Here is a 25,416-nt window from a genome sequence, read left to right as displayed (position 1 = left end):
TTCCACCAGCTGACTTATAAGAGAGGCCCATATGGGATGTCTGCCAAACAAATATTGGTAATTTGTATTTTAACCAATAAGGAAGACTATTCCAAATTCCTTAGATCCATATTTGGTAAAAAGAAAGGGATGCTCCACAAAAGATTTTTTCATATCCAATTGTCTCATCAACTATACCACATCCTTTGAATCGAACCCAAAATCCAAAACCCAAAACTTCTCCAATATCATTCACTGGACCACATCAGAAGAACAATTCTATCCACGCTACCATATCCTTTCTAGTCTTAGTTAGACATCTTTCTGTCTAGAGCTTTCACTATAATTACTGCATACAGGATGTTACTATGAATATAAATTTGTGTAGTTGCCTTATTACTGTTGTTAGTAATTGGACGAATTTTTAAAAAGTAAAGACAAATAAATTTCATTGGTATACAATAGTTAGAAGGTAAGTAAGTAGATATTAACAAATGATCATACATAGCCTTAATAAGATCGCAGCTAATTTACTTAATGTTGTTGTAATAAATTGGGACTTTGTTTTGCAGATTACACAGAAAAAGTTCCTACTCTTTATTCCAAAATAATTTTCCATCACATGGAGATTCATAGAACTAAGAAGCAAAAATCATAAGCTTAGTTACACATTCAACAACTTCATTACACACACACAAAAAAAAAAAAAAAAGACAATCAACAAACCAAACTAGAGATGTGTAAATTTTACATCTCAGCTTTATTAGCTGTAATATCCTCACCACCAACAGCTTTTCTTTCCTCTGCAATACTAATCACCTTACTCTGTTTCTTCTTCTCTTCAGCCAATTTTGGTACAGTAATCTTCAAGACACCATTTTCCAGATTAGCTTTAATGTGTTCCAAATCAGCATTTCCAGGTAGTCTAAACTGTCTCCAGAATTTCCCACAAGTTCTTTCAGCTCTGTGCCATTTCTCCCCTTCAATCTCTTCCTCTGTTTTCCTTTCTCCACTGACTCTCAACACTTTGTTTTCTTCCACCTCAATCTTGATGTCTTCCTTCTTCATCCCTGGAATGTCAAGTGTAATTACATGCTCTGTTGCTGTTTCCTTCCAATCTGATCGAGTTAAGGCGATTGATTCGACCCCTTTTGGGATAGTCAATGGGGTTTGTTCAAGAATTCTGAAAGGATCCTCTGTTGGAAATGCTATGTCCCAAAAGGGGCGTGTGTATGGCATTAATGCTTGAATTTGGGATGGAAGAAAGACTACAGCCATTGCTAAAACAAGAAACCTCATAAAGCTAACTCTTGTTTTCACCATTTTTTTTGTTGTACAAGTACACTGTTTTTTTTTTTTTGAGGAATTTTTCTTGGATGTATTTTCTTTTCAGTGGATGATGATAACAGAGTGAGGATTTATATAGAAAAGGAGCTGACATGTTCTTTAGAAGTCTACAAGTTTCTGGAGAAAGTTTGCTGAGACATCATTTCTGGAATGTTCATTTCTCATCTTGAATGATCCAGGGATTGTAATCAACTGACAAATATAAGGAAGCAAACCTCCATAATAAATTTTCAACTTTTTCATTCTTAATCAAAGGTTTCAACGTGAATTAGATTTATTTAGACTCCAACATAAATACCAATCAATGAATGGAAAAAAACAAAAACTTAAAACTAATAAGATTTATCAAAAAATTCATTTTTAAAAGACATTCTTTTAATTTTGAATGTCTTTTAAAGCGTAAAATCACTACAATATTGATGATATAGACTATATAAGAAATATTATAAAAATAAAAATGATACTCTAATTGACATTAAATCTAAAACAAATTTGATAATTTATATAATAATTGACTTCGTTTGATAATTTATGTAACAATTGACTCAATTCAAAAAGTTTCTAAAAACTATAATCAATAATAATTTACCTAAAATATAGACATTTGTGGTGTTATATAACGTACAACAATTTATATATTCATATTCTTGTCTTACAAATTGTTCCAAGAATTATTAAATTGTTTATTAAATTATTATTATTAAAATTATGATTAACTAACATGTGTTTTAACAAATTATGAGAATAAAATATATTTAAAAAATAATAAATAAATATATTTTTATTTTCTTTTAAATTTAGCTTTTAACTGCATATTTTAAAATAAAAATCTTCAATTTAAAAGAAGCTGATGCATAGTTAAAGTAAAAAAAAAAAGTTTAAATGTGAAAAAGGAAAACAAATTAACTATTCTTCTCTTATTAGAAAAAATGTTTAAATTATAGAAATAAGTTGGCGCCAAAAGAAAAAGAAAATACAAATTTTGCATTTTCTTCCGTATAAAGATTGAAAATTTGGAAACTTAATATTAGTTGACAGTTATAGCTTATTTTTAGAAAAGTAACCTATTTGGAAACTTATTAGTATTTGATATTGAACAAATTTCTTTCTTATAACCACCATTCTTTCAAAAGAAAAAAGAAAAAGAAAGAATTCAGTATTCGAAAATTATTTTTAGAAACCCAGCATCTATAAATAAAAAACCTACCTACTTGTTAATAACTACCATGTCGTCAGTTTTCGGATTTGATTTCAGCCAATTGAAATGAAGTGGAATTGATCATTTGAAGGGGATTTGATCAACGTTCTCAAAAAGTTTTTAAAGATTGAATTGTTGAAATGTCCAATGATCTCTGGGAAATAATGAATGGAATATTAAAATGCCTTCCGGCTTGATTATCATGGCAGTTATATGCATTTTTAATTTTTTTTGTGTAATGATTATTGTTCAGATATTTTAATAACGATTGTTATTTAGATATTTTTAGTCCCAAACAATGGATACAAAAATTGTTTGCTATATTTTTTGTGTATGTTTCTGCTGAATAACTCGCTTAATGAAAAAAGACAAGTACGTCATCTTTTCTAATAGAATATTCTAATAGAATAAGTTGCAAGCTTGTTTCTTTTTTTTATATCATTCATCGAGTAAATATTGCAAGTGAAAATAAATAAATGGTCCAAAGCTCCAACTCAAGCAAATAAGTCCAGAAAATAGAAGGTATTCTTACCGTATTGGATCTCGAATAAGTCCAGAAAACATATGATTTCTGGCAGCTTGATGATCAGCCATCACTTCTACATTGATTCTTATAAAAGACTTGCTCGTCAATTCTACCTACTGTACTTAAGAAACAAGGTATACCAGATGAAATATATGTTAAACAGCATACCACATGCAGTAAACACTAGTTGATTAATTAATTATAATGCTGGATTACATAAGTCAATTGTACAGTGTTTTGGTCTACATCCACGCTAATCACGCAAAGAAGTTCCAGTTTCTCACACGACTAAGTTTTTCATTTACTTCACAATAATATTATGAAATATGGCCTCATTTGTTTAGGTCTGAATTGAAATCATTCACATTTAGCCCATTAAGTCTATTTATTTCTTTTTTTTAAAAAAACCTCTTAATGAGTCTGAATGAATCAGATCTATAAAAGAGTCTTAATACCATTCAGACTCTATTAAAATTATAAACATTCTTTCATAAAAAAAAATCTCTTCTCCCTTGCTTTTCTTTTGGGCAAGTTTCAAGTTTTTTCCTCTCTTTTCCAACCAAATACCATTTTTTTTTCTTTTGAATAAGTAAGTTTTCATAATCTTTTGCAAGTATTTATCTGATATTTTAAATACATACAATATTTTTGGGTGCATTGATATTTATGAAGAACTCTTCTTGTCACAATTCATTTGTTGTCAAAACTTCTTTGGAAGAAGTTATCATTGTTTCTTGAGAAAAAATTGTTTCAGAAAACAATCCAAATATTGTAAACAAACCATCTTAATGGTTCAGTGTACAGATCTAGAACTACATCTTAATATGCAGATATGCATTCAAATTCTAACATTTTAATCCTAATGTACATCTTAATATTCAGATGCGTATTCAAATTCAGACGTCTTAATCTTAATGAAAACAAATGAGATAGAACTACCTAATTATTCAACGTAGCTTAAGTTACTTAGTGTGTTATAATGGTAAGCATTCGAAATTCAACACAAGATAAAATTGGAAATATGCACATAATAAGTAATGCAGCAAAGGTTGCTGCTGTACCTACACACATCGACCTAATATGTACAAACTTTTCATCAGATTGGCACCAAGGACTGTATACCATTCACAAGACTCAAATTTTGATTAAAAAAATATTTTTAAAAAATGAAAACTGGAAAGCATGATTGGTGCTAACTGAGAATTTTACATATATCTAAAGAAAATTCTACCGACTCTACTACTGCACACAATTTTGCATCGGGCAGCAATTTCCTACAGATTCGTTTACCTCAGCATAAGGAGAAGATCACTCTTCAAGATATGATGCTTCTTTTGTTCACGATTCTCCTTACAGAGAACCATCTGAGAACACTAAATAGCATCTTCCATCTCCTTTGAGCTTTATCCAGAGGAACAATTGAACTACTATGAGCAAGAAAGCTGTTGACAGTACATTGTAGATCCGGTGATGGAGCAAAGCTTGAACTGGGAAGGGAATAGTCGGTATCAAAGAAAGGCAGATGATCATCATCACAAAATGATGGGGGAGTTATAGAATCAGCATCAGCCATCAAGGAGTTGGTGTCTTGCCCGGGGAAATTTAATGGTTGGTCAAACGCAACATCCATGTTGTCTATACCATGCAAGACATAGTCATCCAAGCTGCTGAAACCAGCAATTGAACAGAAAGATGGCATGATATCAGGCGTTGACGCACATAGTGGCTGATATTCACTTCTGCTAACCTTCTGGGAAGCTAAAACATCGTCACTGGTATCAGAGTTACCCACCATGGGTGAGTTTGAGGGGAACTGAACAGTGGAAATTTGCATAACCCAATCCATAAGAGAGGACTCGTCCTCAAAAGAGACTACTTCTTCCCAGTGTCTGAATGCACAAATCACCAAATTACGAGCATCATCCTGAAAGGAAAAAGGATTGACGTCATTGGGCAATCCATAAGGAGCAATGGAAAATATAAATATCTACAATACAAGCTTTGATATGTGAAGAAAAAGAATAGAGCAATAAAACAAGTGTTCGTATTTATTATGAATACATGCCTTTTGAGTTTCGGACAATTTATCAGAAGAAACAAACTGGCAGTCTGGAAAAAGCCCCATCACTTGTCCAACAATGTTAAAAACAACACCGGTTTTTGGACCAGATACAGATGTGTAGTATAAGTACACTTTCTTGTCAAGCAAGCAAGTTCGAGCATGTTCAACCGTGACTTCCCACATTTTGGTGGACATACCTGTCCCAAGAACCTGCAAGATTTCCCAGGAAAAGGAAATAAAAGATTTGTCATTCTTATCAAAAACACTAGAGACCTTAATATTTTATCTAGATTGATCAAATTTCTGAATCATGATGTCGACACAGTAACCAACCCAAGCCAAATTCTGTTATAAAGCTCCTAAGGGAATACAGAGGATGCTCAAAGAAGTTGCTAATCCACCAAGTTGATCAAAGGAAGGAAATTTTTAGCAAGCATAGACACAGAAAAACAAAGGTGTCAACTAGCATCAAAGATTCCAGTGAATGAATTAACCAGGCTGATAAAGAATCACAAACATTTGGAAATATGCCAATTATTATCACAGTCATCTCTGCTACTATTCAACAAGGAAGAAATAACTTTATCATTTTAAGCAACATGTCCATTAAGTCCATTTATATATGTAAGACAAATGCAGTGCACTCACATTCCGAAGCCTTGTAGGATCTAGATAGAGTAGAGTCAGAAAATCTTTCACGGTATTGACTCTTTCCTTGCTCAAACGTCGGTGAAAAGCTCCATCTTTGCCAATCTTTTCCAGCCTCCATACCTCATCTGAAAGAGAAGGGGGATGGTGCTTCTTGTACACTGCATATAAAGCAATGAGTTAAATAACGTTCTGTCAAATATTAGACTTGAGAATTATTCGAAGACTTCTAACCACAATCTCATTCATTGTGTTTTTGCAGAACCAACTACCATTAGCTCTGACACCCAAGTTATGCACAGCTCATTATCAAGTTAATCCTCAAGAAACCGACCAAAGCATTAAGTTCAGTGAAATGAGTTCTAATTTGGTTTTTGTTTCCAAATATGTTACAAATTCATTATACAGTTTGATTAAAAGTTCTACAATAAGTCCACCTCCAAATAAAAATTTCAATAAGATGCTTAAATCATACAAAGGTGAAAGAGACTTTATTCTCCTTTATGATGGAACCGTTAATACTTTCAGTGTCTTCTTATGTCATTTTCCCTTTTTCATTCTACCTAAGGCTTTAGAAGTCAAGAACTATTATCGTCCTACTCCTTGATTCTTTCAGTAGAAAGTTTATATCCTCATACCTACAGTAGTCGCTTACACTACCGTCAACCGGTGTATTAAAATATCAACTTTCTTACTCTGGAATGGCTGTTGTTTAAAAATAAGGCAAAGTAAAATGCTCACAAGAGATCACCTCCGCTTTTGTCTTTGACTTACCTTTCTGTCTTTACAATCACTTATTTTAGCTGAATTGAATGAGGAAAAAGATCAAAATCTAGTACTTGAGCAACTCAGGTCTCAGTATCACTTCTGTCTCACACGTAAATCTAACAATTTCCCGAGACAAACTTTAATAACGGTCAGTATAATTAACTGAATAAGGATTTTGACCAGATGCAGTAAATATTTAAATAGGCCAAAACAAAGATGGTTGATGTCAAACAATGGTAAGAATGAGACATTGATGGTAACACTGAGCAGTTCATTTAAGGTACCAAACCTCAAGATGAAGCATAAAAGAAACACAACTCAGGAACTCGGACAAATAAGAAATAACATCAATATTACCATACCTTGTAAATTAAATAGTAGCCTAAAAGAACTTACTACTATTTTACTTCTTTTTCACACATATAAACATAGTGCTTTTTCCCTGTGTCAATATTTCAGCATTATCTGCCAATATATTATACTCCCTCCGTTTCAAAAAGATTGGTCTGGTTTGACTTGGCACGAAGTTTAAGAAATTAAAGAAGACTTTTGAATCTTGTGGTCCTAAATTAAAGTTATGTTAAATGTACAAAATTCTCCTTAATCTTGTGGTCTTAAACATGCCACGTGGAAAGCAAAAAGTAAAATGTTACCAAAAAAGGAAAGAGGTCATTTTTTTGAAACTGACTAAAATGGAAAGGAGGTCATTCTTTGTGCAACGGAGGGAGTATATGTTATTCTCTGTAAGTATGTTACTTTGTATTAAATCATACACATAACACGATATCATCTACTCCCCCTGTCAAATTTTATATGACCCATTTTTTATTTTAGGAAACCCAAGAAATTAAACACACTTTCTATAAATATCCCTACCACACTCTTTGCTTCAGGCATTCAAAACAATTTCAATCCTAAACAATGATGGGAAGTTTTACATATTACACTACACAGTTTTGCTTTTATTCAGATTTTTCGAATGTGAACAATCACTTTCAACCATGTTTGGTGCCAAGATAATACCCCCAAATTGAAAGTCATATTCTAGTGACAACTTACTATTAACTTATGTTATGGTGATAGAATATAGTTATTGCTATCGTCCATCAGTTAAAATCAATTTTTCAGCAAACTGCTCAAAATCCAACACATGATTATAAAATATTGAGCAATCAGTTCCACACCAGTAGACTTGATTATTCAGAAAATCAATTGCTTTGAGATTCAAAATCATAATTGGAATCTCAAATGATAAATCCTAAAGATAAGACACTACAGATCGATAAATAAAAATAGACATTGTCTAATACCTTTCAAGTCAAGTAGTGTCTGTAATGGAATATAATGATAAGAGTTCACAGCTTCTGGAAAGAAAAACCTATCATTTAATAAAACTAATAGCATTGTAGAAAGAAAAGAGATCAATAGGAACTCACACTCTCCTCGGTGATCCCTGACAATGAAGGATTCTGTCTTCGCCTCTCGTACACTGATCCCTTCAAAGCTATCAACAAGCCTAGCACCCAGCCTGAATTTACGACTTCTTGTCCAGCTTGAGTTATCAGTAAATGAAATATCACTCACCCAGCCAATGCCCTCCTTAAGATACAAAAATGCATCCCCAGTAAGGAGAGGTTTCTTTCCTTCCCTTTCTCTCACAATGTTGTTCTTAAATTCATCTGCAGTCCAATTGTCCCCATCATCACCGTCAAAATCTCCTTCGAGTACTACTATTTCAACTTTTGCACAGGATTCAGGACCACTACAGACAACTTCCCCAGTAAGAACATCAACCAGGGCTACTTTCAAACTAGATTCCTCTCCTTCTATGCGAGTTCCAGTAAATACTGGGGGAGAGATGAGATCTAAAAACTTCAGTTTCAGGCTTCGAAGTTCACAAGCAAATACATCTTTCCCACAATTCCTAAAAAGGTGCAAATACGAAAAACTGTAAGACTAAGTCATAACAAGAAACTATGAAGCCGATGTAGCATTTGAATGATGGAGTCCAATTGCCTACCGCTTAATGGTGGTCATGTACTTCCTGAGAGCCAATTCAACTTCCTCTTTTACCTGTAAGTTCAAGTTAAAAATGTGTTCATCTCACGATTAGCTTAATTAATCAAAATATTTAAGGAAAACCAGAAAAAGACAATATAGATCCTAAAATAAAGAAAGAATTAATAGTTCTCACTTCATCCCAATAAGATTCCCTGCTTGATCGTAATGAAAGATTATATATTTCTTATAAAACTGACTTTCTGTTACATTTTCTTTAAAGTGGTGAGGGGGTCCTATGTCACTTTCTAGATGATAAAATATAGAATGAAACTTTCAGTTTGTAGAGGGTACCATTATCTTGGAACTAAATTAGCGACCTGCACATTTCTTTTGAGATCAAGAAAGTGTTGTTAAGTATATTAGGTAAGCATTAGGATATGATGTATTCATAATACAAAAGCTGAAATCATTAGCATAATTTCTTTCAATCACTAAAATTTTCCTCAAAACTCCCTTTTTGGCAACATGCTTATCATATTTTGCATCTAGACACTGCCAAACTAAGTGATAATTTTACTAAAAAGTTTTTATGTATCCTTTAAGTTCCAGAAATTTTCATAAGGTCTCTAGCTTTTTAACTCAACTTTTTTTTAAAAATAAAAATAAAATATTATTAAACATATGCACCATATAACAGCCTAAATTTGATGAGCCTTGGTAATAAATATTGGCAAGAAATTAGAACAAGGATAACAACAAAGTACGAAAACGAGGAATTGTCGTCATAGAAACTATCCACTGAATTCTTGCTAATGGTACTAACCGCTTTTCGATATAAGTAGGAATCAAGACCAGGGAAAGTGGAAAGTGAACATCACCAATTTAAAAGGTAACAAAATGTGCTATCTTTATCAGCAACTCATTGGATTCCCAATTATTTTATGAAAAAGCACTTGCTCCTTGTTCTTTTCAAAATTCAAACACACTTTATTTTGGGAAAAGCTGTAAGACCAAACTTAAATATTACTATATGACAATTTTTGAATCTAACAATAGAAGTTCATACAAAAATTAGTAAAATCACACTCAAGGGAAATGAGCATAGCCTTACCACTTTACGAATAAGTGGCTCCAAAACTGGCTCCATAAAATGTTGCACTTTACTCATATTCATTACTTCTGTAATCACACTACATGAAATAATAACAAAAAGTACAGTCAGCAATAAAAAATTGAAGCAGAAGAGAACAGATAATGTCTTCCTATTTGGTCCCCTTTATTAAATGCATACATAGATGAGTACTGGACGACGCATTTATTCGGTATTAAATTATCAGCAAGTCTAGTTTACTAAAACTTGCACCATTGATGTACTGAATCCCAAAGAGAAAGCAACCTTACATCCATTTTTTCTTCTTCATGACTCACATCACATCTCACAAATTCAAACCTCCACAGCATTAATAGTAACGCCACTTTGTAAAACTAAAACTAACAACCAGACAACAAAATTCTTCTCCCACTAAAGGACCCAAAAAAAAAAAAACCATTACCCATTTTAGAATATTCCTGATGAAAAACTTAAAATAACAAATATTAACCTGCTGAAAGAAGGCAAACTCCGGCGACGTTTATCCTCAGAAGAACCTGCATCGAGTCTAGACTTGGAATCGTCTTGCGATTGCCGTTTCATCGACATTTTTTAGATTGAAATAAAAAATCCAAATAGGTGATGTTATGATAGTGGCGGAATCGATAGATTGAAATAAATAAAAAATCCAAAAAAGTGATGTTAAGATAGCGGTGGAATCGAAAAATGAGAAGATAATCATGAAAATACTGGAAGGGTTCAAAACAAAAAAAACAACATGCATCAACCGATCGAAGAAGATAAAAGAATAATAATATTCTTCAACAGCTAAGAACTCAACCCCTAAGCCCTAAGTTCAGGATAACTCCTCTTTATATAAAGGAAGATAAAAAAGAGTGATTGATACGTATGATTATATAGTAACAAGAAATGAAAAACTTTTAGTGATATACCAAAATAAAATTTGGCATGGAGTGAGAGATTGTGTGGATATACAGCGATTCTGCTACTGTTTGTTATTGAGATTAATGGTGAAAAAGACTATACTGTTACACAGAGAATAAAAGAAAGAAAAAAAATGACAGTAAAATGGAAAAAAATTGGATAAAACAATTGGGCTCCGGCGATGGAGGCGGAGGAAAGGTTGTTTCGTGGTATGGGCCCATTAGAAAACGCGTGGGCCCATAGTTTGTACTTAGAAGAATCGTGTGTTTTCTTTTATATTGACCTTATAAGTCACTATTCCATAAAAATATATGTGCTACGCTTGCAATAGTGGGTTAGTAGTAATATAAGTTGTTTTCCACCTCAATATCCCACTCCTTAATTACTTAATATCTTCCGTCTCAATTTATATAAATTAATTTGACTTGACATGACAATTTAAAAAAAAAGTTATGTTATGATTTAAGATAAGTTATAATTATTTGTAATATTTATAAATCATTTCATTAAAAATAATATTAATCTTTTATAATTAAATTATTATTAAATATAAAAATATGTCTTTTTATATTGATTAGAAAAAAAATTGAGTCATAAAAATTGAGATAGAGAAGGTGAAATACCTATGGAGTCTCAATTTATATAACATAAGCTTAAAATTTAAGAACAAAAAGCACATTTTTTAAATTGATAATTTAAAACGTGTAGTGGACATTTGTGTGGTTATACTCCTTTCAATTTTCATTTCAAATTAATTTTCTAATTCGAACTCGAGAGTTAATTTAATTATCTTCTTATGTTAAATTAAATTATATGAACTTCACAACTTCAAACTTATATATTAAAAAATAATATAAATTGTAACTCTTTTCACGTTAGTATGATAAAAAACTCCAGCAAAAAATGTTTTATATGTCATGTTAAATAATTTTCTTATAATGAATTTAATTGAGTGATTTTATAAAAAGAAACTCAAAGTTGAGTGATTTTATAAAAAGAAAACTCAAAGTTAAGTGATTTTATAGATACAAAACAAAGTTGAATGACTTTATAAGATGAATCCTCAAAGTTAGATGACCTTTCGATATATTTACTCTTCCTTTTTCTTATTCTTGAAAAAAAAAGTATGGTTATCTAATGACAAATTAGAAGTAGTTAGGTACAACTTCTAGTCCTAATGAATTTCATTTAAATTAAGTTAGCACCCATTGTTTTTTAATACTTATAAAGAAAGACTTTATTAAACCACTACGAATAATGTATTTCTACTATATTTTGATATTAATTGTTAATTAGGTAAGTAATTTTGTATATTATGTATAGCAACAAAGTGAGTGGAATAGTTATTATTTATTCCAAAACTCAAATTTTAAAAAGTATAAAAAGTGAGAATTTCAATGAATTTTTAATTGTCATTTTTTCAGCCTGTTTTTTTAGCCTGCCGATAATGGATTCAAGCGATCTTTACCTCCTTACTAGTATATCTATTAAACTTATATTCATTAGGTATGTGTTAGTCAAATATTTAACTTAGCAATTTTTAGATCGATAATGATAAGAAAAGAGATTTATTAATAATGAAATATAAAAATTAAGTGTGATAATCGACTCAGTCAAAGTAAAATATAACGGAAAGTGCAAACAATGGATAGCACATGTCTCAAAAATATTTCATATGTAGTTAGGACTTGACCAAATAAGGTTCTCATTTTTAATAAGGTTTAGCATATAAAATTAGATTTTATGGTTTAGGTATTGTGTCAGATAGATTTTTATCCAATTTAAATTACTTTCATATCTTTCTAATCTTAATTAATTTATGTATCATACATTTCTTTTTAGTACATTTTAAAAAGAAAATAATTACAGTTTAAGCAATACTTTTATGAAATATGAAATATAACGATCGGTTATTCAGATAAATAAATGCTACAGTGTTTTTAAGGCATAATACTATTAAAATATACTAGGGCATTAGGCGTAAAAGGTATCGAACGTTCCAAATAACAATTCATTTTCTAATGAAAGAGTTAAAAAAAAAAAAAAAAAGGGATCGAAACTTGACCAAGTAGTTTAAACTTTATTTGTTCTTCAATGTAGCACTTGTTCACTTGTTTGGTAGGAAGAAAACTGTTTTTTTTTTCTGTATTTAATGTAATCTAGACAACATTATAAAAGATGAGGTGAGAAATAAAAAGGTACGAGATAAAAATTGTGAAGATTGAGGCTACTGGAATAGAATTAAAGATGAAGGGCGGGATGGAGAAGAGGACATAATTAATGTGAAAATAATTTTCATAGGGAAGTCATTTCTTTTATTTTTATGAAATTATTTTCAAGAGAAAATATTTTTCCTCATACTGATTGAATATTTGTGGTAGAGGCACCTTATGCTATGAAAAAAATTACATTATTTAAATAGATCAAATTTTAATACTAATAATAATAATAATAATTATTATTATTATTATTATTATTATTTCTCTGTGTGTGCTAATTTCCTTTATTTTTTTATGTGTGTCTATTTATTTTATGTGATTCGACTTTAAAATGTGTCATAACTTTAGCTTATTACTTTTAAAAAATTTTAGGTGATTCAATTTTAGAATATGTTGTAACTTAACTTACCGAAGATATGATCTTACATAAGAAGGTATGGGAGGTCGTGACTTAGGATAAAAGTTAGTAGGTAGTTGAGTGTTGTCTTGCTCTTCGACAGGGTTGGAGTTGTGATAGCATGTCTTATTCATATTGTTTCTTGCTTTTGTTATGTGATATTACCCGTTGTTTATTATGTTTAGGTGATCATGCAATTTTTCTAATGTTATTGTTTCTTGCTCGTATGATTTATACTGATTTTCTATTAGGTTTCATGTTTGTTCACTGTTATTTTTTTTCATTATTATTTTGAAAACAGTTTCGCTACCAACACAAGGTAAATGTAAGATTTACGTACTCTATATCCTCTGAGGCATATTCAGGACTTTGAGAGGATGAGTAACATATTACAAAAATGTGGATCTAAGATATAAAGTTAAGTTGTTTTACCTTTAGTTTCTTATCACTATACCCATCAAACTTTCAAAATTGTAAGTCAAAAAAAAATTCTTATATATATACGTACACGATTAAACCTATTGACTATATACTATATCAGCTAGTACTATTAGTTTTAACTTGCATATTTAGTTTAAATATATAAACAAATCATAGCGTTTTTTTTTATGTTTTGAAATTTCAATGTGACAGACTTGGGAAAATTGAAAGATTAAGGTATAAATAAAAACTAAAAAGATATTACATATCTGGTTTAAATATATAAATAAATCATAGCGCAATTTATTTTTTTTGAAATTTCAATGCGAAAGACTTGGGAAAATTGAAAGATTAAAGTACAAATAATCATCACTACATTATATGATTCTTTGAGGTAGGTTTAAACATCTATATTTAATGATTTTTTTTTAGAAAATATAACAATACTATATATGATTTAGAAAAAAACATGAATTTACGAAACTTGAAAAATCTCCTTATTAGATATAGACTTTGTCTACCTTCCTCAAACCTTATTTTGTAAATTTTTTAATAAATATTTAACAATTGTTGTTATCTGAGGGAAGTATAAATTCACTGAAATAGCTCCTTATCAGATACATTAGATATAAACTTTGTCTACCTTCCTCAAACTTTATTTTGTAAATTTTTTTAATAAATAAATAACAGTTGTTGTTGTCTATATTTTGATATGTGTTAATAAAAAAACATTTTGACCCCCACCTCTGCAAGAGTCAGAATGAGAACAAATATTTGAAAAGGAATGTTTTAAATGCAGAAATCGACAATCAGAAACAAACAAGGATACATATATATATATAGTATATATAACTATATTCAAGGTTGATCGATGATGAATATTATTAATTAAAGAACCAGGCCAGCTTCACACTTTTTTGGAACCTTTCATTCTTGTGAATGTCTCAAGCGTTAGAGTCATGTTTTTAAGAAGGTAAGTTGCAAGTGCCCTATTATTATTACCCCAAAAAATAACCATTGAGATGTTGATGGAGATATTTGACATATTTTCTCACCATAGGTTTCTTGTATCATATCATTTAAACACGATATTATCATTTTTTCGAAATGGAGATGCCTTGGATAGTAAAGTTTTTAAGTTTGTATGAAAATATTTGTCACGTTTACGAATTTCAACATTAAGTGAATTCAAATTATAAAATTAAAGGAAAATGAAGGCTCAAGTTTGCATCTTTTTTTTTTCATTTACCAATTTCACACTTGGAACAACTATAAAAAGGAAAAGAGAGTGAATTCTTTGAAAAGATCATCTTTGTGGAAGAAGAACATATTGAATTAACCCCATAATCAAGTATGTTATGTCTCTAAAAAATCTCTTAATTGTTTCAGAATAATTATATATACTAAAAAAAATAATTTAATCAGAAAGAATTGGGCTCAAATATAAAGTATCGAAAAAAAAATCGCAACTCAATCATACAAAATCAAAACATTATTAATCCACCCCCTAGATATATTTGTAATTTTACCTCTCACCATCATACAAAGTTAGGTCTTGTTTCTATTTCGTTGGCCTAACAATGGACATTGGATTCTTCTGTGGTTTCCATGTTGCATTCTCAAAAGATTATGGCCCCACTTATATTTTGAGATTCAATTTTTTATGTTGAAAAAAAGAAGCAGCTGAGGTAATAACAAAAGCTACCAAATATGGTAAAAGTAACATCAAGGAATACAATTAGTAATAAACAAAAAACTACTTATGACTCATGAGACTTTCATAGATTCTACTAATTAATAATAATCACATACAATAATACCTACCTTTTTTTCTTTTCCCCTTTTTTTCATTTTTTCTAATACAAGTTAGATTGTGTAAATACACGTGCGGGTGTTATTAATTAGTGGATTATAAAACTTTAATCTTCTACTCATCATTAATTATTTTCCCAACTCGAAATATGCCTTTCTCATCAAACGTTTACTATAAGCTTTTCGTGAATTATATTTATCACCTAGTACTTTTAAGTTTTAAAGTGTACAATGCCATATCTTAGAGGGCTCCATTCTAGATTTTAGCAAAAAGGAGTTAGCACAAGTCACATAATTTAAAATTTTAAAGGTAGAGTGAAACAACACATTCCATATAATTTTTTTGTACTAAACTTCTCTTGTTTGTACACAACTTATGTACTATCTTGGAAGTACAATGTGTGGACACATTTTCGCAGCGTTAAAAGGAATGAAGTTGTGCCGATTCGCCGAATTTAATTTTAAAAAGAATGAGATCATTAGATGAACTATTCAAGATAATATGTTCTTCTCATCCGTAATAAACTGTTATGGGACTCAACACGAATTATTTGATTTGACTTGACATAATTTGAACGAGATCTCATTGAATTATATTAGACTATAAGGTGCCTAACCAAGAGCACCATTTTTTTATATACCAATCAATAACAATTTAAATATTTTATTTAGGATAATTTATATGATGTTCATGAATAATATCTCATTAAAGTAACGTATTTTTCAAATCGAACCTTGAGTTAAGAGGGACGCAAATTCCACTTCAAATTAATTAACTACATATACAGTATTAATTTATATATCTCCAGATTTTTTATTTAAATATATATATATCATAATCCTTCTTTAATGAAGAATCGAACAAAAACAATAAAGGACGACGAACCAGTGATTTAATTTGACACGTAGCTTGTTGAAGAATAAATCAAAGAAAGAAACAAAAAAAACTAGGGTTCTGCGAAACTTCCTTGTATTGAAATGATTTTTGCTTATTGATAAAGACAATATAAGCCATTATTTACGTATGTATATGTGTCATTTTCTTAAAAAACAAAAAAAGAGGGTCCAACAATCTTTGTGTCTTCAATTTCTTTAAATTAAAGCCTATCGTAACGGTAGCTACGATCAACTGGGCCCAAAGGAAAAAAATTGGGCAGACATTTTGTTTTAACTTTGAAAAATAAATGTAATTTTATTCATCAAGATCAAGATTATGAGTATAGATATATTTATCAAATCACAAGAAAATATGAATTTAATTACGGAATTAAATCGGCAATTCCTAGCTAATTCATAGCTAAATATTCTCCTAGCTAATTTATAATCCGCTGCTACTTTGTAGCTTGATGGGATTAGCATGAAATTTATATTTTTTAGCTACAAAATTTATAAGTCGCTAATTATTGATAGTCGTTATGTCCTTTGATTCTTTTCACTTGAGATTTCTCTGTGATTTGAGGATGTATATTGACATGTTTCTAGAACTAAGACAATTTAGACCTATCCTTGAAATTTATTTGATCTCTATGAAAGGATTTAATTTTGTAGATAATTTTGAAGTATTTGATTATCAAGACTCAAGAAGAGTTCGATCGGCCACATCTTAATCTTTGTGTGAATATCCTATGAATTCATTGAATTATATTACCTTATATAAATATTAACTAGAATTTCAGATAGAATAGTTTCCAAGAACCTACTGAAATTAAACTTGTCTGATAGATCTTCCACGTAATTCCAATGATCACACTAACATCGACCCATCACCATCGTGTAATAAAAAAGATTGACCCGTGAGAGATAAAATAAAAGTGAGAGATTCAAAAAAGATACGTATATTATGTGAAACATTAGTTATGTTTAGTAAGGGAAGGAGCTGTGTGCAGTTATTGGAATGTTATGCATGTACAACAGTACAACCATCACATGCCTCCTACTCCTAATTATGCAACACAAGGTTCATTCAAATTCTCTGAATTAAAAAATTATAATATATATATATTGATCAAATCTATATTTAATGTTTACATATTTAATATCACTATTAAAAAATTGCTAAAAACGACGGATAGAAAAGCGACGGATGGCGTCGCTCCAAAAAGTGATGCCATTTGCCACATTGTCCATCGCTTTATAATAAAAATAATTATTTTTTAAATTATTTTACAAAAAGCGATGGACGGCATCTCTTAGTCCGTCGCTTTTTTTCGCGAATTGCGCTAAATATATATATAATTAATAATTATATATTTAATATATATAGAGACGTTATCCGTCGCTTTTTAATAAAAAAATTATTTATAAATTAAACAATAACCACGTTGTCCGTCATTTTTAATTTAATTTATTTTATTTTATTAATTAGTTTTTTTAAAAAGCAACGGACGGCATCTCTTAGTCTGTCGCTTTTTGGTCAAAATATCTAGTCAAACATTTTTAAAAAGCGACGGACAGCGTCTCTTAGTCCGTCACTTTTTAGTCAAAATTTAGGTCAAATATTATTTAAAAAGCAACGGACAAAGAGACATTGTTCGTCGCTTTTTAAATATTATGTTGAACCAAAAAGCGGGTTTTCCCCCCATTTTCCCATCTCTCTTCTCTCCCTTCTCTCTAAAACCAAACTGTTGCGCCGCTGCCCCACGCCGCCGTCGCCCTTCTCTCATTGAGCATTAGTCTCGTCGCTGCCTTGCCCCGTCTGCGCCGTCACCTGTCGTCCCCACTGCCTCTTTTCCTTAGCTTGTTAAGGTTAGGGTATAATTTTAGTTTTTTTCAATTCTAGTAATATTTGATTTGTTATAAATTAGTATATTGTTTTAGTTTGATGAATTGTGTTATTCAATTGTTAATTTGTATATTTAATTATTGTTAGTTAGGTAGAGAATTGAGAATTTTTTATTTTAGGGTTTTCTTCTAAATTGAGTATTAGAAGATAGAAATAACAAATAATTAGAAGTTATAAAGTTAGAAGTTAGATCAGTTGCATTTTCCAACTTTGAAATTCTTGGATTTTGTGTGTTTGACGGTTGAAGTTAGAAAAACATTGAATTGTATATGAAAGTTAGATTACTTTGAAGTTAGAAAAATATTGGATAGTATATGAAAGTTGAAATTAGATTAGTTGAATTTTCCAACTTAGAAGTTCTTGAATTTAGTAAGTTTGAAAGTTGAAGTTAGAAAAATTGGGGATTTTAAAATATGATTGTAAATTAGGTATTAGAAGTTAGAACTAACAAATAATTAGAAGCTAGAAGTTAGGGATTAGTTGAATTTTTCAATTTTCCATTGTATTTGTGCCTATATGTATTATATTGTTGTTGAAAATTGGGTTACTTGAATTATATTCTTGAACTTAGAAATTCTTGAACTTGGAAATGTTGGATTATGAAGGTGAATAGGGCGTCATGCGGAAGCTTACAATTGCAAATCATATGGTTGACAAATCAGATGACAAAAACTTATAGTAAAAATCAAAATATTATTATTTGGAATTTGGCCAATTGGCCTACATATTGAAAACTAATAAAAAAAACATTAAAATTGTAGAGAGAAAATCTCCCCGTAAACAAAACTCTTAAATGTCTACATTGTGGATGTTCTTGTGTTCAACTTTGAGAATAGAGATCTTCAATTTATAGATCTCCAAACTTTTCCTTTAAGGAAAGAATAAACCAAATATGGAAGAAAATTATAGTTTCCTTTCAGAGAAAAGTAAAAACATTTATGGTAGTGTTTTGTCTTTTCTTTTAGGAAAAAATAAACTTCAAATAAGGTAAGAAAATCAGAGCAAAACCCTAACAAATATCCCCTTCTGGCTGGATTTTCTTGACAAAACTTGATCTGCCTTCTTCAATTGCATGATAATCTTTGTTCTTTACCTAGTCGTCATCACTGTTGCTTGCCATGTTTTAAAATAAGGTTTAAAATATATGGGTTAAAAATGGTTTTAAAATATTTCATTTTTATTTTTAAAAATTGCAGCAACAGATATGTTGAAATATGGTTAAAACTTCTTCTCCACATGTAGCTTGACAAAAATCTTCATTATCATCAAATTTGTTGCAAATTGATTTGAAGCCACTTGAGCCTTTCTTCAATCTTGTTGAACCATTGGATCATTGAACCATGTGCTCTGATACCGCTTGTTTGGTTATGAATGTGAATAGGGCGGCATGCAGAAACTTATAATTGCAAATTATATGGTTGACAAATCAGATGACAAAAACTTATACTAAAAATCAAAATGTTATTATTTGGAATTTGGCCAATTGGCCTACATATTGAAAACTAATAAAAAAATATTAAAATTGTAAAGAAAACCTCCCCGTAAACAAAACTCTTAAATGTTTACATTGTGGATGTTCTTGTGTTCAACTTTGAGAATAGGGATCTTTAATTTATAGATCTCCAAACTTTTCCTCTAAGGAAAGAATAAACCAAATATGGAAGAAAATTATATTTTCCTTTTAGAAAAAAGTAAAAACATTTATGTTAATGTTTTGTCTTTTCTTTTAGGAAAAAATAAACTTCAAATAAGGTAAGAAAATCAAAGCAAAACCCTAACAGGAAATTCTTGAACTTAGAAATTCTAGAAATTAGATATGAACTTAAATTTTTGTAGGATTTTAAAACTTTAATTAGGTTGTGAACTTTAGAAATCTTGAATTATTGTAGGATTTTAGAACTTTAGGTTGTGAACTTTAGAAATCTTGAATTATTGTGGGATTTTAGAACTTTAAGTTGTGAACTTTAGAAATCTTGAATTATTGTAGGATTTTAGATCTTAAAGTTGTGAATTTTAGAGAACTTGAATTTTTGTAGGATTTTAGAAGTTTATAAGATTGTGAACGTTAGAAATCTTTAATTATTGTAGAATTTTAGAACTTTATGTTGTGAACTTTAGAAAACTTGAACTTTTGTAGGATTTTAGAACTTTAGTTTGTGAAACGTTAGAAATCTTGAATTATTGTAGAATTTTAGAACTTTAAGTTATGAATTTTAGAAAACTTGAATTTTTGTAGGATTTTAGAACTTTAAGTTATGAACTTTAGAGAACTTGAATTATTGTGGGATTTTAGAACTTTAGGTTGTGAACTTTAGAAATCTTGAATTATTTTAGGATTTTAGAACTTTAGGTTGTGAACTTTAGAAATTTTGAATTATTGTGGGATTTTAGAACTTTAAGTTGTGAACTTTAGAAATCTTGAATTATTGTAGGATTTTAAACTTAAGGTTGTGAACTTTAGAAATCTTGATTTATAAAATTTATGAACTAATTATTAGGTTGAACTTTTGAAATCTTGATAAAATATAGTCTTTATGAACTATTTGTAATTTTGAAACGAATTTTGAAAGACATTATAAGTCTTTAAATTGTGATTCAGATATTTTTGAATGTTAATTTAAGTTTGTTGTTTATATTTTGTGTAGCTTCTTTACAATGTTTTGTGTTTGATTGGGGCTGAACTAAATTGAATTGCTTTTGCAGGTGGGCAGTAGAAACTGAAAAAAATTGCAAAAAACGCAACGAATAGGGTGGTTTGTCCGTCGCTTTTCTAGATTTTATTTTTTAAAAACCCAGTAAAGCGACGGACAGGGTCCTTTAGTACGTCGCTTTTCTTAATTTAATTTTTTTTAAAAATCCAGAAAAGCGACGGACATGGTCCTTTAGTTCGTCGCTTTGGATTTTTCAAAATTTTATTTCCAAAAAAGCAACGGACGGCGTCTCATTGTCCGTCGCTTTACAAGATTCTAAAAAAATAAAAATTTAATTAAAGCGACGGACTTCGTCTTTTTTTTAAATAATAAAAAAAAGTGACGGACAACGTCGCATTCTTCAAAAAAGATAATTTTACAAAAAATAATCAAAAGCGACGCAGTCCATCACTTTTGAAAAAGCGACGAGATTGACTGCGTCGCTTTTGGCCAAAAAAGCAACACAGTCCGTCTCTTTTTGACAAATTTTTAGTAGTGTATTAAACATTTAAACTCCTTCAACACAAGTAAAAAGCTTGATTCAGTAATTAACTATAGGGGTTCCGAATCTAGTTGGCGCATGAATTAGTTTGAAATTTGATACGACTTATTTGCCAACACTATTTCGCATAGATTTTTTTTAACCTCCTCAACGAAAATTTAACTCCACCATTAATTGTGTGGACTCAAAATTATTGATATATTAAACAAAACAAGTTAGGTTTCCCCCTAAAATAAATGATAGACACATTACAAAACAAATTCGTTTTTTTTGTTTTGTTTTTTGAGGCGTCGTTATCCTAATTTAAAGAGTATGTACTATACGCAACATAATTTTTCTTTCACTATTTTCGGATAAAAATGTTTTAAAATACAATATTATACATCGGTATATATCATAAACAAAATTTTGATGTATTTTTTTATAACAATGTTTAAAAACTTGATATACAATATTATATATCAATAAATAATATTTATACAAAATTATAAGAGATATTTATAAACAAACATATATAATATACTTTACAATATAATATATTACTATATAAAAATTGATTTAGTCTTTAGATTCATCCAAAACATCACAAAATTACACTAAGTCACCCCAAAATTCATATTTAGTTTCCTCAATGGGACCCGATAATTTGTGACAAAGCTCACTTGAAACAAAGCTTATTTATAAAAATTCAATTTTCATATTTTAAAGCTTCGACCTAGCTACACTAATGGCTGCCTATAGAGTTTTTGGGGAACAATTATTGATTCCTTGCATCTTAATAGTATTATCATCCCAACGGCTAGGAAGTGTAATTATCTCATTTTTAAATATGAACTCAATTATTAATGTACTTCACGAGAGAAAATTACTCAGATGGTAAGCATCATTCATCTCTAATCTTATGATTGTGAATTCGAGTTATCAAAAAATCAAAAAAGGAAAAAACTTTGTATATTTACTTGAGACTATAGTCTATAAAAATCAATATATGTCATTCAACAAGAAGAATCTCACTGTAGAATGATTCCTATCTTTTCATCACGATGATAATCATTACACACCATATATAACGGTACTGCTCAACTTGTCAAAACAATTATAATTGACAAAGTAGTACTGCTCGTAAATAATTGCACTAGTTTATTCTACTTTATATATCCAACTTCCATTGATTCCTCCTTTTAATTGGTTGAAACTTAAAACCAAAGATACATCTAAATTGGCTAAGTGTTCTGTTTTAAAGTAGAATAATTAATTGGAATCTACTCTCCGGAGAATTTTGGTAGCTTAATTGATTGACTATTTGAACTGTCTTGGTGAAGGCTCAATTTCCCACATTTTAATTCCCTCTCCTACCCCCATTTTTTTTAAAAAGAAAAAAAAACTCCCCTATGTTCACTTTTACTTGTCCACTATACTAAAAATATTCTTTTTCGTTTACTTGTCATTTTTAACATATTAGGAGAAAAACATATATATTTTTTATATTTTACCTTCAACATTAATTACTTAATATTAAAGATAAGTGCTTAAGACAATTTTATTTTCTAGGAGTATTGAGTAAATTCACCCCTCAATATGAAGAAGTAGAGTAAAACTAAGACAGTATAAAAGGACTATAGTCTATATATGATCCATATTGTTACCATCTCTATTATATCACTAATATATACAGGTTGGTGCTCCAACCCAAAAGCTTAACTCCATTTTAATTGCGATAAAAATATATATGATCCGTGAAGACAAAAGAAAAGGAATACTTGGATGCACTTATCCAGTCCCGTCAACCTTTTTAATAATGATAGCTTTCTTCTTTAACTATAATTTGAAATTCAAGTACTAATATTAACTACATGCGTACTACTGTATTTTTTTATTTTAACTGCCTCCACTCCATTGATGTTATAAAGTCAACAAATAAGAAGAAAGATATGTTACTAAATATGTTCATTGCGTTTACGCTTGTTATATAGAGCTATCTAAATTTATTTTAAAATATTTTGAGCACAACAGTCAACTATACATCACATATTTTACACGCTAAAATGATTGCAGTATATGGGTGGATTTAAACCATGAGTTAGGGTTCGACGTTTGATAGATTTCAATAATTTTAGTTCAAATAAGCTAGATACTTGTCTTCAAAAATATAATCTACTAAATATGTATAAGTAATCACTCAATCATAATCCTATCCTAAATTTCGAAACACATAACTTGTTGGGTATTTGCCCTTATTTATTTTTTTTATCATAATTGGGTTTTTCTTTTAGGAAAAGGAAAACATGTAAACTTCATATTTGGCTAGTTCTTTTCTTGTAGGAAAAAAGTTTATGATTCTATAAATAGAGGTACATTCCTTTAAAACATAGTAGCATTCAAATGTAGTCCTAGGGGTTTTGAGTGTTTTATGTAGGGAGGAAACAGTGAGACACAAGTGAATTGTGTGTGGTTACTTCTCTCGATATTTTGTACTCTCATATTTATATAGTGAATTGTTCATCTCCTTTTATGGATGTAGGTCGATGGATTGAACCACGATAAATAATGTTTGTACATATCTTTTGATATAGTTCTTGTTTGTCTTCTTATTTATGATCATTCGAAGTTTACTTTATTAGCTTTTACATGACACCTAATTATTTCAATCCTAACATAACTTAGAATCGCATCGGATAGTATCAAATATGAATTAGTTTGTCCGAATATTATATAGAATAGAAGAGAACTAGAGATGGTACGTAAAGTTAGGGTTTGTGAAGGATGTCGTTACCTAGGAAAGTGAGAGGTATCTTCCTAATGAAAATAATCTTGAAAAAATCGTTGGTCTTCTGGAGCCTACGTTACGTATTGTCTTCATTGTGCATGTGCTAAGAGGTCCCATACTTGCATAATTCATGCTGGTATACGTCTCATTAATAGGTGAATTCAGAATTTGAAGATGACAGACGTATATATTATTGCTTTTAAAGAAAAAATATAAAATCTTGTAGTGATAATTAAAAGATAACTAATTATTTTATCACAAAAAATATCATAAGTTTACATGTTTTGACTACTATTCTGCTTAACCAACTTTCAATCAGTGCACCACTCAATTTCTTTTAATCATGAATATCTTTAGATAATACTGAATATATTTTAAGAACTATACAAATAACATATTGAATTTAGTCGGATGATCACAGATCGACAATATAATATGCATGGCTTTTGAAAGAGCTCAGAGAGATAGCTAAGTACTGTGAGTCTGTGACACTAAATATAAAGGAGTGTCTATCTTTGCATGTGCATGGGCAGACTATTGTATGGAACATGTTCATTGGCTTCTACTGATTTCTCAATTTTCATATCAAATTATCTGATCCCATATCATAAAGAATGTTTCAGCACTACCAATAATTAACTACTAAACAAAATACTATACCTGAATCTGAATGAATGAGTAATTAATTAAGAAATTATTACATTGTATTCTGTGTCTAAATAATTCTCCCTATCTTTTTAAAAATATCCTGTACTTATATTCTTTAGGTCTCATTTTAAATATTACTACTATATATTTCCATCAAATAATTTCATGTAATCGTCTGAGTATTAATCCCCATGCATATATTAACTTGAGGAAAAAAAACATTAATTTTGCATAACAAAGAAAATATTCAGCTAGTAATTAAGAAGAAACATTATTATTTTTATATAATTCAATCAACATTATTAGTAGTCTTCATTATCTCTCTCGATTTTTCCATATATTGGTCTTTGATGGAGCAAAGAAACTGACCACACATGATCAACTCTCAACTATTTATTTTAACAATGTATTTTTATTTTTCAGGCCAATTAAAAAAGGCATAATACATATATTGGACCCTAAACTTGGCTTCAAATTTTAACTTTGACCTCCAACTTTCATAGTGCACAAACAAGCACTTTAACTATCCAATCTTTTAATAAATAAACACGCGAATCCTACTTGGTAAAACGCGTGATGTGCACGTATTCTGCGCGAGTGAGGAGTAATTTTTGA

The 25,416-nt window shown here is 29.9% G+C and overlaps 2 protein-coding genes across 2 annotated transcripts; both read right to left on the bottom strand.

Moving 5' to 3' along the window:
• Window positions 1-537: 537 nt before the first annotated feature.
• LOC125831262 (22.7 kDa class IV heat shock protein-like) lies at window positions 538-1,364 on the bottom strand. Its single transcript, XM_049510458.1, has one exon. The coding sequence runs from the start codon at window positions 1,300-1,302 to the stop codon at window positions 727-729; it is 576 nt and encodes a 191-aa protein (XP_049366415.1). The 5' UTR covers window positions 1,303-1,364; the 3' UTR covers window positions 538-726.
• Window positions 1,365-4,208: 2,844 nt separating this feature from the next.
• Window positions 4,209-10,474, bottom strand: LOC125831146 (calmodulin-binding protein 60 A). The gene is made up of 7 exons (XM_049510329.1): window positions 10,131-10,474; window positions 9,641-9,719; window positions 8,549-8,601; window positions 7,965-8,452; window positions 5,761-5,921; window positions 5,116-5,322; window positions 4,209-4,974 (listed from the first exon to the last, which is right to left on the bottom strand). Exons 1-7 carry the CDS (start codon window positions 10,226-10,228, stop codon window positions 4,366-4,368), a joined length of 1,695 nt encoding a protein of 564 aa, XP_049366286.1. The 5' UTR covers window positions 10,229-10,474; the 3' UTR covers window positions 4,209-4,365.
• Between the last annotated feature and the right edge of the window lie 14,942 nt (window positions 10,475-25,416).

This window comes from Solanum verrucosum, unplaced genomic scaffold (genome assembly GCF_900185275.1).
Source record: "Solanum verrucosum unplaced genomic scaffold, falcon-dt-bn FXZP01000049.1, whole genome shotgun sequence".
NCBI lineage: Eukaryota > Viridiplantae > Streptophyta > Magnoliopsida > Solanales > Solanaceae > Solanum > Solanum verrucosum.
Note: the sequence above shows the minus strand (reverse complement) of the source record. Positions and strands in the feature narration are given on the sequence as shown.

Coding starts and splice junctions, on each gene's coding strand:
- LOC125831262 (XM_049510458.1), bottom strand. CDS start 1,302: ATGGTGAAAACAAGAGTTAGCTTTATGAGGTTTCTTGTTTTAGCAATG.
- LOC125831146 (XM_049510329.1), bottom strand. CDS start 10,228: ATGTCGATGAAACGGCAATCGCAAGACGATTCCAAGTCTAGACTCGAT. Junction 8,453..8,548: donor TACATGACCACCATTAAGCG/GTAGGCAATTGG, acceptor GCACCTTTTTAG/GAATTGTGGGAAAGATGTAT. Junction 5,922..7,964: donor CAGGGATCACCGAGGAGAGT/GTGAGTTCCTAT, acceptor CTTTATATGCAG/TGTACAAGAAGCACCATCCC.